Here is a 14634-nt window from a genome sequence, read left to right on the forward strand (position 1 = left end):
TTTTTTTTTAAAGATTATTTATTTATTTATTTGACAGAGAGAGAGAGAGAGACAGCCAGCAAGAGAGGGAACACAAGCAGGGGGAGTGGGAGAGGAAGAAGCAGGCTCCCTGCGGAGAAGCCCGATGTGGGGCTCGATCCGGGGACTCTGGGATCATGCCCCGAGCCGAAGGCAGACGCTTAACAACTGAGCCACCCAGGCACCCTCATATTCAGAAGTTAAAAAAGAATGAACTATTTAGGCAACAACATCGGCAATTCCTATCTTTTAGCTTTGATAAGAAAGATTAGGTTCACGTGTTCATATGTCCCTGTGCCCTTAATTAAGAAATGATCTTGTCCAGAGGTGCCTCGGTGGCTCAGTCGGTTGTGTCCCACAGGTGGTTTTGGATCAGGTCATGATCTCGGGTTCCACACTCAGTGCAGAGTCTGCTTGAGATTCTCCCTCTGCCCCTCCACTACCCTGCTCACATGCTCTCTCTCTCTCTCTAAATAAATAAATAAAGTCTTAAAAAAAAAAAAAAGTAATTTTGTCCAAACTGGGAAGACCACTTCTGCGGTGGTGACTCGCAGGTTAGAGAGGTAAACAGGAACAGACCAGAACCTACCTGGTCAGATCAGTAAATCAATTCTCATGTCATACACATGGAGAAGGGACAAACGTAAAATCTGAATCTTGACAGGACTTGAAAATACAGACCAGCGGAACATTTTACAATAGAGATTTACTGTACTTTTACTATTAGGAGGATAAAGACACTGGGATATCTGGAGTAATGAGTGAACGACTAATGTGGAAAGCTTAATGCCCTTTAAAAAATACATATATACATATAAAATATATAGAAATGTTGATATATATGTATATATAAAATCCATATTTACATGTATTTTGAATCACAAAATGTTTTGAGGTAACAAGTTTTCCTCACACAAGATTGCTCATTTCCTAGGAAACTGGGCCAGTTCATTTACCTTCATTCCATTAAAATCAGGGCACTCCATTTGCAATCTGGCCTCCTAAATTTCTACACGGAAACACTCAGCTGTGTGACCATTGGTAAATTACAGATTCTCTTTGAGCTAAAGTGTGTGTTTCTAAGGTGCAGAGACACCAAGAGCTTGAGTCTCACAAAGTCTATGACTCCCATAGCAAGACCAAATCAGGTTTCCTGTAACCCATACTCCATCCAGTGCCTCACTTGATAACAAAATTTTGTAATTATTTTTTAAATGACCACAGCAGCAGATTACACAAAATACTTGATAGTCTCTTCAAGAACGTAATCTGTCCTTATTGAGCCTCTAGAGTATATTAAGCTGTCATTAGTTCTCCCTTACCCTTTTAAAGATAATGGTAAATTTTTTTTACATACCCAAAGGTGTAAAGAATTGCCAAGTAATTTTTACTCCTATACACATATCAAATACTTGTAATCATTATTCCTAAATAATACACTTAAAATGTCATCCTAAAACTGACTATGCATGTCAGTCTATTATGGGATTGGTTGACCTTTTGGCACCTAAATCTTTTCACTGTTAGTCATTCATTCCAAACTAGGACTAATATACTTTTCAAAAAGGGTCTTAATTCATAGCAGTAAGAAATAGGTTCCCTCAAAGTTGAAACAGCATTGGGTCCTATGAATCAAAATAACTTTTTCAATATTATTAAGGATTAAAAAGTGAAAAATAACACTTAGATATTTTGTATTTTAAAAATTACATTATTGGGATGCCTGGGTGGCTCAGTCTGGTTAAGTGTCTGCCCTCAGCTCCTGGTCATGATCCCAGGGTCCTGGAATCTAGTCCCACATCCGGCTCCTTGCTCAGCACAAGTTTACTTCTCCCTCTGCCTGTTCTGCCTGCTGCTCCCCCCTGCTTGTGCTCTCTCTCTCTGACAAATAAATAAAAGTCTTTTAAAAAAATAAAAATTATATATGACACTAAGTATAAAATAAGAAAACCAAGAGAACGTATAGGAAAATATAGTAAAAATACCCCCAAATGTTGAGAAGTTGTTCTTGAAGGTGAAGACTATGGGTGGATTTTCTTTTATATATCTATCCATTTTTATAACAGGAAAAAAAAACCTGTATAATTTAAATAGTTGACTTATCAAATGTTTAGGCTATCCTTCCACTAAAATCACAAAGATCGTAACAGCAGAGAAGACACTACGATAGGATCAAAGAGTTTTGTGAACATCCTAACAGATATACCCGTAAATATTACGGAACCCGCCACAAAGAGGAGAAGCTCCTCATCTGACAATCATAAAAAGCCCACAATAGCGAAGAATGGCACGTCATTGCGGCTCACAGTACCGCACAACTGGAACGTGGCTCAAATAAAACCCACTGATTATAGAACCTCAAACACTCAATCCTAGCTACGCCAACACTCTGGCAAGACCCCCCTCCTCCAGCCCACGTGTACACTCTCTGGCTTGAACGGATGGATTTAAGTCTTCAAGACTCTTACTCATCATCGCTACTTGCTGAGGAGTATGAACCCGAGTAGCTGACCCGATCTTCATAATCGCAATCCTCATCTTCTTGTGAAGAGGGGTCCCCAGGGAGCTCATCTGGGCTATGACGCGAGCCGCACGAAACTAGAGACGCCATCATCAGGAATGCAATAGCTACAGATCGTGTAATTCAAATCTCCAAACTACGGCCCGCCGTAACCGCCATGTTGTCTCCGCTAGGGAAAGGGGCAAAGGCCACGTGACCGCCAATCCTTGGCTGCAATTGGTGGCGATTTGGGTTGCCAGGGAGACGAGGAAGCTTTCCCGAGAGCGCGAGAACTACTGAAAGAAGCCGATGAGGTAACATTTGCAGCGGGGCGTCTCAGTTGGAGGAATTTAAGTAGCTCAAGCTTCACCGCTTAGACTCTCCTAAACGCACTCTTTTGGAGCAGCACAATTTATTAACAGCGGAGACCCTCTGTTTTTCCCCCGTCCCTTTTTCTTCCAGTTTGCACTTTGCCCTGTGTTTCTACGCGGAGCAGCTGCCCAAAACCTTAGAGGCACTCAGTCTGGGGTTCCGTTTTGAGATTAAGGAAACTCCTCTCTGCTTTTCCTCAGGGCCTCTGCCTCTGTTGCTGGGAAGGGACGCTTTTAAGCGACGCTCTCTAGGTGACAATGTAAATACGCTCCATTGTCTCTTTGGTTTTCATTTGCTTCGCAAATGCAAACATTTTATAGTTTTCCCAAGGAGATATTGTAGAGTGCTTCAAATGGGTGGCAGTGTTGTGAAGTGAACTGCATGTTCATTTTGTAACGCAAACTTATAATTTGTTCTCATCACTGAGTTGAAAGTGTAAACTGATAAATTTTATCAGTAATTTACGAATACCTCCATCAAGTATTTTTTCTAAGTATAAATTAATTGCTTGTTCTATTCGTATGCTATGCTAAGTATTCACATACTATGAACTATCCTTATACTAAAATAAAGAAACTGAAGCTTAGGTTATTCATCTTAATGGTCAATTGGTTAGAAGGCAACAAAGTCAAACAAAAATTGAACCTAAGTCATTAGCTACTAGATTATATTTCTTCCTCAGGACTCAGTAATTCATTATTACGATTTATTCTAAGAAAATAAAGGATGCAAAGATGTATAAACTTTGTGAAAGTGGAAAGCTGAAAGCAATCTAAATGTTCAACAATAGGGGAAAAGTTGATAACATATGAAATACGAATATTATGAGAATAGAAATGTTTTCAAAGAGTAATGCATGGGGGAATATTCATGTTATAGCAAGTAAAAAAAGGATATAAAATTTTATGATCTCAGTGGATGGGTGCTGGAGATTCAACTTAAACTACATGGGTGGAGACTGAAAGACAAATAGGCAATTTACAATATACAGTGATAAGTATCTTGATAAATGCGGAGTTCTAAGGAATACCAAGGGAAAACAGACTGGGGGTGTGGAGGGCCACAGCAAATTTCTTAGAAGAGGTCTAAACTTCTCTTATTATAATGGAGTATTACAATCCAAAAAGAGAAGAGTAGTGAGAAATGAATCCTTCCATGGCCCAAGGTGGTTATATGCATGGAGAATTTTAAAAAATCTGAGCAGGGGGCACCTGGGTGGCTTAGTTGGTTAAGCTTCTGTCTTTGGCTCAGGTCGCAATCCCAGGGTCCTGGGATCCAACACCCCCCCTGCTCAGCAGGGAGCCTGCTTGCTTCTCTTTCTCCCTCTGCCCCCCCTTACACCCCTTGCTCTCTCACTCTCAGATAAATAAAGAAAAGAAAAAAAAAAACAACCCTAAGCAGTAGCAGGCTAACAGTATTTAAACTTTCAAGATGCAATTTAGTTTCATTTGTCACGTTAAACTATGTACATTTGAATATCCCAAGTTTTTTTGTTGTATAATTAATTTTTTTAAAGAATTTTTATTTATTTGACACGGAGAGAGAGAGCTCAAGCAGGCAGAGTAGCAGGTAGAGGGAGAAGCAGATTCCCTGCCAAGCTCGATCCCAGGACCCTAGGATCATGACCTGAGCCGAAGGCAGTTGCTTAACCAATTGAACCACCCAGGCACCCCTTGCTGTGTAATTTCTGAATGTGCTTTTTCAGAGTTGTATACCAGCTATTGAATATTGTTTTGCAGTTTACTTCGAATTAATTTATAAAATTGTTTTTATCTTATGTAAGAGCTATAGAGCACACAGCTTATACTTGTTTATTTACAATTATAATTTGAAAAAGTTTAAGTCATCCCTGGAAGTCCACAGCAGTTTTTCCTTAAAAAAGATCTATATATCACTCAGATTAGAAAACAGGGGACTAGTTCCATAAAAGGAAAATGGGGCAAAGAAGTTTCTTGAAGTAGCAGGAGAAGATGGCATCTTACAACAGATGGAGGGCTGTGACCTTGCTGACATGTCTTCCTTAAAACTGGTTCCTAGGGGTGCCTGGGTGGCTTAGTCGGTTAAGCAGCTGCCTTTGGCTCAGGTCATGATCCCAGGGTCCTAGGATGGAGCCCCACATTGGGCTCCTTGCTCAGTGGGGAGTCTGCTTCTCCCTCTGCCTGCAGCTCCCCCTGCTTGTGCATGCACTTTCTCTCTCTGACAAAAAAAAAAAAACAAACACAACAAAAAACAAAACAAAACAAAAAAACCTTAAAAAAAAAACCCCAAAACTGGTTCCTAAAGGAAGGTGCAGCTGTGGATTCTGACTTGTCGGTTTTGGTCAGGGAGCTGAAATACTCTCCATGTGATGGTGTTTATTTTCTCAGGTAAGTAGAAGGCAAACTTGCTAGCTGAAAATGATGAAGGAAGTAATGGGGTTAGAAGTTTGAAGAGAATGAATCCAGGAAGGAAGGGAAACAAGTATTGGCATCAGCACTGAGGTCCAAAAAAATGTATTACTTTTAAATCAGAGGAATATTATTATAAAAAAAAAAGTTGGAACCACTATAACAGTTATATTATATGGGTTAAAACACACATACTTATTCTCACCACAATCTCAAATATTAAAAATTACTTAAGATTTCATTCCAAAGTAAAAAATGCTTGGGGTGCCTGGCTGGCTCAATTGGAAGACCATGTGACTTCTGATCTCGGGGTCCTCAGTTAGAGCCCCACATTGGGGGTAGACATTACTTAAGTAAATAAACTTTTAAAAAATGCTTTCGGCACCTCTTTAAAAAGTTACACTTTTCTTATTTTAAAAGCATCTTACTGGAAGTAAAAAAAAAAGACAGTTCAAATTTTAACAAAAAACACTTTTTCTTCAGATAAATAACACTGGAAATTAAGAAACAAAACAAATGAACATACAGGAAGGGAAGGAAAGAAAAAATAAGAGAAAAACAGAGGCAAACCATTAGAGACTCTTAACTATAGGAAACGAACTGAGGGCTGCTGGAGGGGAGGTGGGTGGGGGATTAGTTGGTGATGGGCATTGAGGAGGGCAGTTGATAGCATGAGCACTGGGTGTTATACGCAACTGTTGAATCACTCAATTCTACCTCTGAAACTAATACTACACTCTATGTTAACTAAATTGAATTTAAAGAAAAATTTTTAAAAAGAAAAAAAGAACACTATTTTTCTCTATAAACATCTAATAATTTCATACCCTACTCATAAACCCTCAATGCCACCCCATTAGAGAATAAACTCCAAACTGTGTAGTCTCTTGACTACAAAAAAAAAAAAAAAAATTTCCAATTCTACAAACAATTGAGCACCAATTAAGAATTAGATGCCTTATTTCCTGCATTAATCAAGTTAATCAAATGTGCCCAACTTGTCAGTCAAAATATCCCCTGGGGTTCTTGTTAAACAGATTTTAAGGCCTGCCCCACTTCAACAGGATCAGAATCTCCAGAGAAGTTGTCCCGGAAATCTCTATTTTAAGAAGTGTCCCTGCCCCTCAGTGATCCCTAGGTTAAGGTAAACTTGGGAAACACTGCCCTAAGCCTCCACTCATTCTAATGCTTCATACCTGCGGGCCCACTGACCATTTCCCCAGTAGGCTAGAATCCACTTCCACCTCCTGAATTTGAGCCTGGCAGACAGACTTCTCCCTGCTCCAGAACCTACCATCTATATAATCTTGAGCAAATCAACCTCTCCAAGCTGCATTTCTTTATTTGTGAATTCAGATATTGGTACATACCTCACAGGGCTATTTAGAGTCCAGTAAGTAAATGCATGTACAATACCTAGCACATAAAGTGTCAATAAAACTAAAGCTGTTTTATAAATCATTTACTCATGTAGTTCTTTCATTGACGAATGCTACTTATCCAAAACAATCACATTTTATTCAAAACCCAGTTCTAATAGTACCCTTTTCAAGAAGTCTCCCACATCTTTTCCTATCTCAGTGACAATTCCTCTTTCCACCTTCCCCTCAGAATCTATCCAATAAAGTTCTAACAAGTATCAGTCTGTGTGTATATAAATTATTTAGGAATGTGTCTATCTTTGTTACCAAATGACAAATTCCTGGAAGATATGACTGGGTCTTTTTTGTTGTTTTTTTAATCTTTCATCTTATACAAGGTTGAACAGGATAGGGAAGTGCCACATAAAAGTGTCTTTTAAGAAATGTTCTTTACAATAGCTATGTTTCTGAGGAATGTTAACTTCCTTGGCTAGTCTTTTTTTTTTTTTTTAAGATTTTATTTATTTATTTGACAGAGAGACAGCCAGTGAGAGAGGGAACACAGCAGGGAGAGTGTGAGAAGAAGCAGCAGGCTCCTAGTGGAGGAGCCTGTTGTGGGGCTCGATCCCAGAACGCCGGGATCATGCCCTGAGCCGAAGGCAGACGCTTAATGACTGCGCCACCCAGGCGCCCCTTGGTTAGTCTATTTCTATATGTTAGTTTAATAGACAAAATCTGCCCCACCCAAAAGGTTACCACTTTGCTTGATCTTTCGCAAAAGAAGAAATAATAGCAATCATTTTATATTCTTACGTAAATTTTCAGGGTGATATTAACTAATCAGATTTCTAATTTTATATATCATATTTGTACTAACTAAATCAGTATCTAACAACCTTAGATATACTAGAGGAGATGAAGAACAGAAAAGAATAACATGCTATTTTCAGGGCCTTTTAAAGCATACTGACTGTTTTGGGGTACTTGGATGGCTTAGTCGGTTAAGCAGCTACCTTCGGCTTGGGTCATGATTGGGGGTCCTGGGATTGAACCCTGCATTAGCCTCCCTGCTCTGCCGGGAGCCTGCTTCTTCCTCTCCCTCTGCCTGCTGCTCCCCCTGCTTGTGCTCTCTCTCTCTCTGTCAAATAAATAAATAAAATCTTAAAAAAAATACTGTTTCATAATCAGTAATTTCAGGAAGACTTAAAAGAAACTGGGGTATATTCTCAATTTCTATTTTCCACTACACAGATGGCCAGCCATCTTCCGGGACTAAATATGTTTGGCTTAATATATATGACATAAAGTCCTTACTTTTCATAGATTGTCATCTCAATTAGGCAATCAATACAATTCTGACATAAAATACACCAGATAAGAACATAATTAAATATTTAGTGTCTTTAGCAGGTTTAAGAGCTCTCTGCTTAGTAGTAATGGAAGCTAGCAATGAGAAGTAAGTGAAAACAGGGCCACGTGAGGTCACGTCCATGAAACAATTCTAATCTGCAAGGAAAAGTGCATGGAACTTGGCATTGTTAGAAACTAATTAATATTGTCTTAATTGTGAACAATGAAATAATTCATGAGCTATGTGGTAATACTGATAACCCCAATCATTTTAAACATCATGAATAAATAACTTGGTAGACCAGCAAAACAGCATTTTAAAAACTGAGGCTTCACAATGTGAGATTCTTAAAATTTGGGATAGAGTCATGTAAAAATAACATTTCAGCAATCCTATGTTTATAGAATTGCATTATGATCGAAAATTCTAATTTTTCTATATAAAAATTGAATTACCTGTAAAAATGTATGGAACTTATTCCATAGAGATCATACATTCTTCATTTCAATAATAATGAAATACAGTTAAGGATACAGAGGTAAACATAAAAGTAACCGAAGCAGACAGCACCACACTCAAGCCCCAAAACCTTCATTTACTCCTACTTGTCCTTATTTTATATTCTCATTTACAGATTATAAAAAATGTGGTGAGACATTCTACTGCCGTAGATCAGTAGCTGCCAACCAGAAGGAAGGGAGGCCTCCTTAAAACAGAAATACAACAGCGGCAGAAATTGTTGGTGGCTAGCAATCTGCCAATGAAGAGGAAAGTAGGAAACAAAAGCAGACACAAGAATTAAAAAAAAAAAAAATCATAGTTTAAAAGTGAAACGCCAAGTGGCCTCAATAGCCCCTAAAAAAAGAAAAGAAAATTAGTGCATCGTTGAACCCTACAGTCATTTGATAAGACTGTGAAAATGCTGGATCATTCCTAAGCGCCATGCATTCTCCTGTCAGAGAAGCCACATTCTCATCCTGATTCTGGCATTAATAACCGAGTGAATGTGGACAAAGTCAGTTTCATCATCTGAAGTCAGTAATAATAATCCCTCCCTACTGTACGGGGCTGCTAAGAACCAAACGAGATAACCCTTGGAATCTAAAGCCCTACACCTAAAGAAACAGATGAGTATGTGCTGTGTTCAATTTATTTTATTTTATTATTTTGTTTTAGTTTTTACTTTTCCAGTTTAAAGGATATTTTATTCATTAGGAATATTATCTAATGGGGGTACACCTTCACCCCTGAGAATTCTGGATAATCGAGGTATTTTAAGCATGCACATTTTTGCGTTGGCAAAAGTATGCAGGTTAGGTCATCAAACATTCTCAGAGACTCACTTCTCACTCATTTTCTTTGCTGGCTTAGATGTCAGAACACACTACCTCTCTGGCCTGGACCAGCCCCATATATTAGCCATTAGGCTTTGGGCAAAAGTCACTTAGCCGAATTTTCTGAATCTTTAGGAATAGCTGTCATTCTGTTTTGTTTCAATTTTTTAGGACACTTGTTAATATCATCCTTTATATTTGACAGAACTTTAATTTTATTAAGCGCTTACGTATCTGAAATTCACACCACGACCCTGTGAGATGGGTATTATCCCTTTCTATTACAGAAAGAACAGGAAAATACAGATGTTAAAAATCTTGCAAATGACACAACTAATATGCAACAGATATAGGACTCCAAGGGAATGATTAAACTGCAATAGCCTTGTGCATAGATTTTTTTAAAAAGTCTTGGCAAAATACTATTGAGGCCTAATATAATTATTTGGGTACTTCTTATAATCAAGATGACACAAATATGTGTTAATTTACTTAAGTAAAAGTAACTGAGAAACAACATTGAAGCTTTTTCATGACTCAGACAACCATATATAACTTCTAATCAAAAAGCAGGACAGCATTTTTGCCCCAGCTACTGTTATTCTCGTCTTGACCATATTTTGTAGCTAACACCTCATGCAGAGAAAAGTTTGCAACTTTGCTCCAATTTTGGTTTGGCTGAAGTATCTTTTTCAAAAGCACAGCAATTTAATGCTTTACAGTTTTGAAAACCATATTCACAAGAGAAAATATACAAGTAATTAAAAAAACAGAAGACTTACCCTTTAAAATAAGATGAAAAGATAAAATAGAATAGTCTGCTATTTTCTCTTATCCATAAATTTTCTATAGCTCAAGACTATTGGTCTCTTTAATGAAATTGTCAAAGTTTTGTGGATATCTGACAAAGGATGTTTTAAAAGAAAAACATAAAAATTTTGTAAAACTGATACAAAAAAATAGGCTATGCTCTGGACTAGTCAGTGAGAGCTATAGTGAGTAGATGAACATGGTTTAAAAGTAATCTGGTTTTTCTAATTTCTATTATATTATATCTAAATTTATATATGCAAGTAAAAGACATTTGATAGGGGCACCTGGGTGGCTCAGTTGGTTAAGTGTCTGACTTCGGCTCAGGTCATGATCTTGGGGTCCTGAGATCAAGACCCTCATCAGGCTCCCTGCTCAGCAGGGGTCTGCTTCTCCCTCTCCCTCTGATCACCCTCTCCCCACAACTCATGCTGTCTCTCTCTCTCTCAATACATAAATAAAATATTTTTTTTAAAAAAAGACATTTGATGAAATAGGAACTTGTGTGAAAATATAGCTTCATTAAATGAAAGAGAAACCTCTATAGATGTCTCAATTTTTAATAAGTATGTTTGAAAACATTAAATAATAAATAACCGCTAATATAAAGGATGCCTTGCCAAAGCAAAAAGACTTTCATATAATGTTAAAACCAAAGCACTGCTAGCCATGATACTGACAAACACATTTATAGTTTCAGATTCCGTTGGTTCTTATAGTATGTGGGAGCAGTTATTTGTAATTCAGATAGAGTAGTTTTTCATATACTGAACAGGTTTATTCCAGAAACACTCCACTACTTACTTCCGAAATAATCATTTCAGTCTTGATGACTATAGTTTAAACATATTATTTTGCCCTGGTTCATTCAGACACATTTGTGCTTTGGATATGAAACCCTGCAGTGTTAACTAGTTTGGAATTTTTTGGCACCTGACGTTTAAAATATGAAATTCTGTTGTAACAGGGTCGTAAGCTTAAAACCCCTCCCAACTTCATCAAAGTCATGCTGTGAATGGTTTTTAGTTAATGTTTTGGGGGATTATTTCTGGACTGTAATTTTATCAAATGCAGGGGGATTTGTCTTTGGGAAGTTAGAATCCCCTTTTAGCTACTTGTTTGACAATATTTTATTGTATATGGCAGGGGCTTTCTTGGGGGGAGGGGAAAAGGAAACCAACTGTGGAAAATTGCAGGTTTCAGAAGACAGCTTTTAAATCAAAGAGACCCACTTTCTTCCTTGCACAATGTCTTTTTATTTTACTCACACTTCCAACAGAACAGGGTTTCTATAGCTTATATGGTTTTGTACAAAGACTTAAAAGGGTCACTTGAAACGTTTACAGTTGAGAGAACTCACATAAACCTCCCCCTGACAGATATTTACTAAGGGCCACTTACTCTTTCTCACCACAAATGTATTCAAGAGATATTTTGGATATATTTCTAAAAGTTTTTCCCATATTATGTCTTAAGAAGGCTGGGCTTTCCTAGACTTAAAGCAGCATTAACTGCCTGACATTTCATCCATTCTCTCTTAACTTAAAATGGAAAGAGAATTTGCTATCCATGTGGATTCTTATTTATTTTCTATAAACTCATCATAGTTACCATGGAATTTAATATTCGTTGGTCTATTTTGCATAAAGTATAAGGTTGGATGAAGGTACCAGAAGTAAATTAATCACCAGCAGTTTACGGAAAGTTGAGGTTTTCAACCTTCTTAGAGGAACTCTTAAATTTCTTTTGTGTAGTTATGCGTGTAGACCCGTGTGCGTGTGTTGTAGTGGGTGTGTGTGTGGCCTAGGTGTTTGTGTGTGTGTGTTAGAATTTAGATTTGTTAAAAAGTGGCTCATTCTAACTCCAATCACAACCAAAGTTCAAACAAAACTCTCAGCTATTTTTTCCTGGAGAAAGTCCAGAGGTGTTTAGTGAACAGCTTTACTTAATTGTTTTTAGCTTCTCTAGAAAGTGGTGTTTTCTGGAGGAGGGTGGATAACCCGGTCCCATTAGGGGCCAGAGTCCCAGCGGCGAGACCGGGTGGATCCGGAGCATCCAATTCTGGAAAGGGTGGGGTGCAGGTCCCAACGCCCTCCCGCGGCGAGCACTACGCAGAGGAGAATTCCAAGTAAGACCCTTCACGCAGGACCCCCGAAGGAAAGTTGCCCCTCCCCTCTTCATCATCCCCGGGAACAGAGGGCGGTCTTTCCCGGGACCCCGGCCCAGCACTGACCTGTGTAAGAGGACGCGCTGCACAGAGTCCAGGTCCTCCAGGTTCCGGGGGGCAGGTTTGGGGATGCTGGACCTGCCCACCTGAAACATGCCCACTTGAGACTCGCTGCAAAAGCGTACAATAGGTCACAGGCGGAAGGCCGAGGGGACGCCGAGGGCTCTGCCGCAGCTCTCGCAGCGCCGCCTGCCTCGGGCACAGATGGGGCCGCGGCTGGGGAACCCAGAGCTGAAAGAAAAGGCTGCCAGCTTTGGACACTCAAAAACCTGAGACTGAGGGCGGCGGTGTGCAGCGACGGCTGTCCCTGTCCTTCGCCCGCTTGCTAACCCGCGCGGATGTTGGAACCCCGAGGCGGGCAGCACGGCCACACCGGCGCGGGAGACCCCGGGGCAGGTGGGTGCTCTGTTGGCCGCCACCTTCGCCGGGGCTGGCCAAGCCCACAGTTCCCCTCTTCCACGTCCTGGTTCCCTCACCCCTCCAACTAATCCGAACACGCTTCGAGGTCCCTTGCACGCGCGATGAGCCGGCCAGTGCCTCCGGCCAGGCTGTCCGAGGCTGCGCTCTTTCGCCGCCTAGTGCTCCTCACTCTCCCTTCCTGGGCAGTAAGGCTGTCCCGGGCAAGGGACACCGGTGTCCAGGCACCGCCCCCAGCGAAGGAAGCTACCACCTGCAGCTTGGAGGGCCGCGAACAAGGGAGGAGTGGTGATGGCAATGAGGAGGTTCTGCGGGCCCTAGCTGCCCCAGGAAGGATAGGAGAGTGAGTCGAAAAGAGAGGGGAGTTAGGTTTCAGTTCTTGGTGGGAATTTAAATTCTGCCTAAAGAAGCCATATACATTCATCAATCTTAGTAAACATATATTGATTACCTGTGATGTGCCAGGCTGAGTTCTAGTCTTCAAAGACAAAAGGATGACTAAAGGTGGTGGCTGACCAGTCTCATGTGGACATCATATTCTCTTTTGGGATCTATGTAGTTTAAAAATATACTTCACCCTAGAAGAGAACATAGGAGAAAAATCTAGATGACCTTGGGTATGGTAATTTTTAAATGCAGCACCAAAAGCCCGAGGCATGAAAGAAGATTGATAAAGTGGACTTCGTTAAAATTAAAAACTCTGCGAAAGATGCTGTCAAGATAATGAGAAGACAAGCCATGGACTGGGAGGAAATACTTGCTTAAGACATATCAGAAACAGGACTGTTATTCACAATACACAAAGAACTCTTAAAATACAAGAAGAAAAGGAACAACTTGATTTAAAAAATGCCACAAGACCTGACATACACTCACCAAACAAGATATACAGACAGCAAAGAAGCATATGAAAAGTTGCTCCACATCATATGTCATTAGAAAATTGCAAATTAACGCAATAGTGAGATACCACTACACACCTGTTAGAATGGCTAAAATCCAAAACACTGACGACACCATGCTGGTGAGGCTGCGTAGCAACAGGAGCACTCATTGGTGATGGGAATATGAAATGGTACAGCCACTTTGGAAGACAGTTTTGAAGTTTCTTACAAAATGAAATATATTTTTACCATAAAATCCAGAAATCACAATCTTCAGCATTTACTCAAATGAATTAAAAACTTATGTTCACACAAAAACCTGCACATGGATGTTTATAGCAGCTTTATTCCTAATTGCCCAAACTGGGAAGTAACCAAAATGTCCTTCAGTAGATGAATGGATAAACCATGGTTTATCTAGACAATAGAATATTATTCATTGCTAAAACGAAATGAAGTATCAAGCCATGAACAGACATGGAGGAATCTTAAATGCATATTACTGTGTGAAAAAAGCCAATTTGAAAAGGCAACACACTGTATGATTCCAGCTGTATGACATTCTGGAAAAGGCAAAGCTAAGGAGAAAGTAAAAAGATCAGTAATGTTTATAGCAGCTTAATTCATAATTGCCCAAACTGAGAATCAGTGATTTCGATGGGGGCTGGAGGAAGATGAATAGGCAGAGCAAAGTGGATTTTTAGGGCAGTGAATCTATTCTGTCTGATACTATAATGGTGGATAAGAGACTGGACAATGTTGTTTTAGTTATAAGGTACTACTGATTATAGATTACAGATTAATTACAAGTAGTGATAGATTAATTTTAAGATGTATGGTTATTAGCTGGGACTTGGCTATTCATTGTAGGATTTCCAAATGCCATTATATGTAGAACTTTTCTCTTTGGTTAGTTTCTTGAATCCTGGCTGCCAGTGTTCTGGGAACCAAGTGGGTAAAGAGAATAAGCAAT

The 14634-nt window shown here is 39.5% G+C and overlaps 1 protein-coding gene across 5 annotated transcripts in view; it reads right to left on the reverse strand.

Annotated features, from left to right (window-relative positions):
- Nucleotides 1-13151, reverse strand: part of INTU (inturned planar cell polarity protein) — a 92355-nt gene extending 79204 nt beyond the window's left edge. For 2 of the 5 annotated variants that reach the window (XR_004625846.1, XM_034661643.1), the window contains exon 1: nt 2487-2796. Coding sequence is in view for 4 of the 5 variants with exons in the window: in XM_034661643.1 (XP_034517534.1) it covers nt 2487-2632 (146 nt within the window). In the remaining variant the exon portion in view is untranslated. Of the gene's footprint in view, nt 1-2486; nt 2801-12366 lie in introns of those variants that run through there. The other 3 variants (XM_034661644.1, XM_034661645.1, XM_002922197.4) reach the window with 3 other exon arrangements.
- Nucleotides 13152-14634: the final 1483 nt, after the last annotated feature.

This window comes from Ailuropoda melanoleuca, chromosome 5, assembly GCF_002007445.2.
Source record: "Ailuropoda melanoleuca isolate Jingjing chromosome 5, ASM200744v2, whole genome shotgun sequence".
Lineage (NCBI taxonomy): Eukaryota > Metazoa > Chordata > Mammalia > Carnivora > Ursidae > Ailuropoda > Ailuropoda melanoleuca.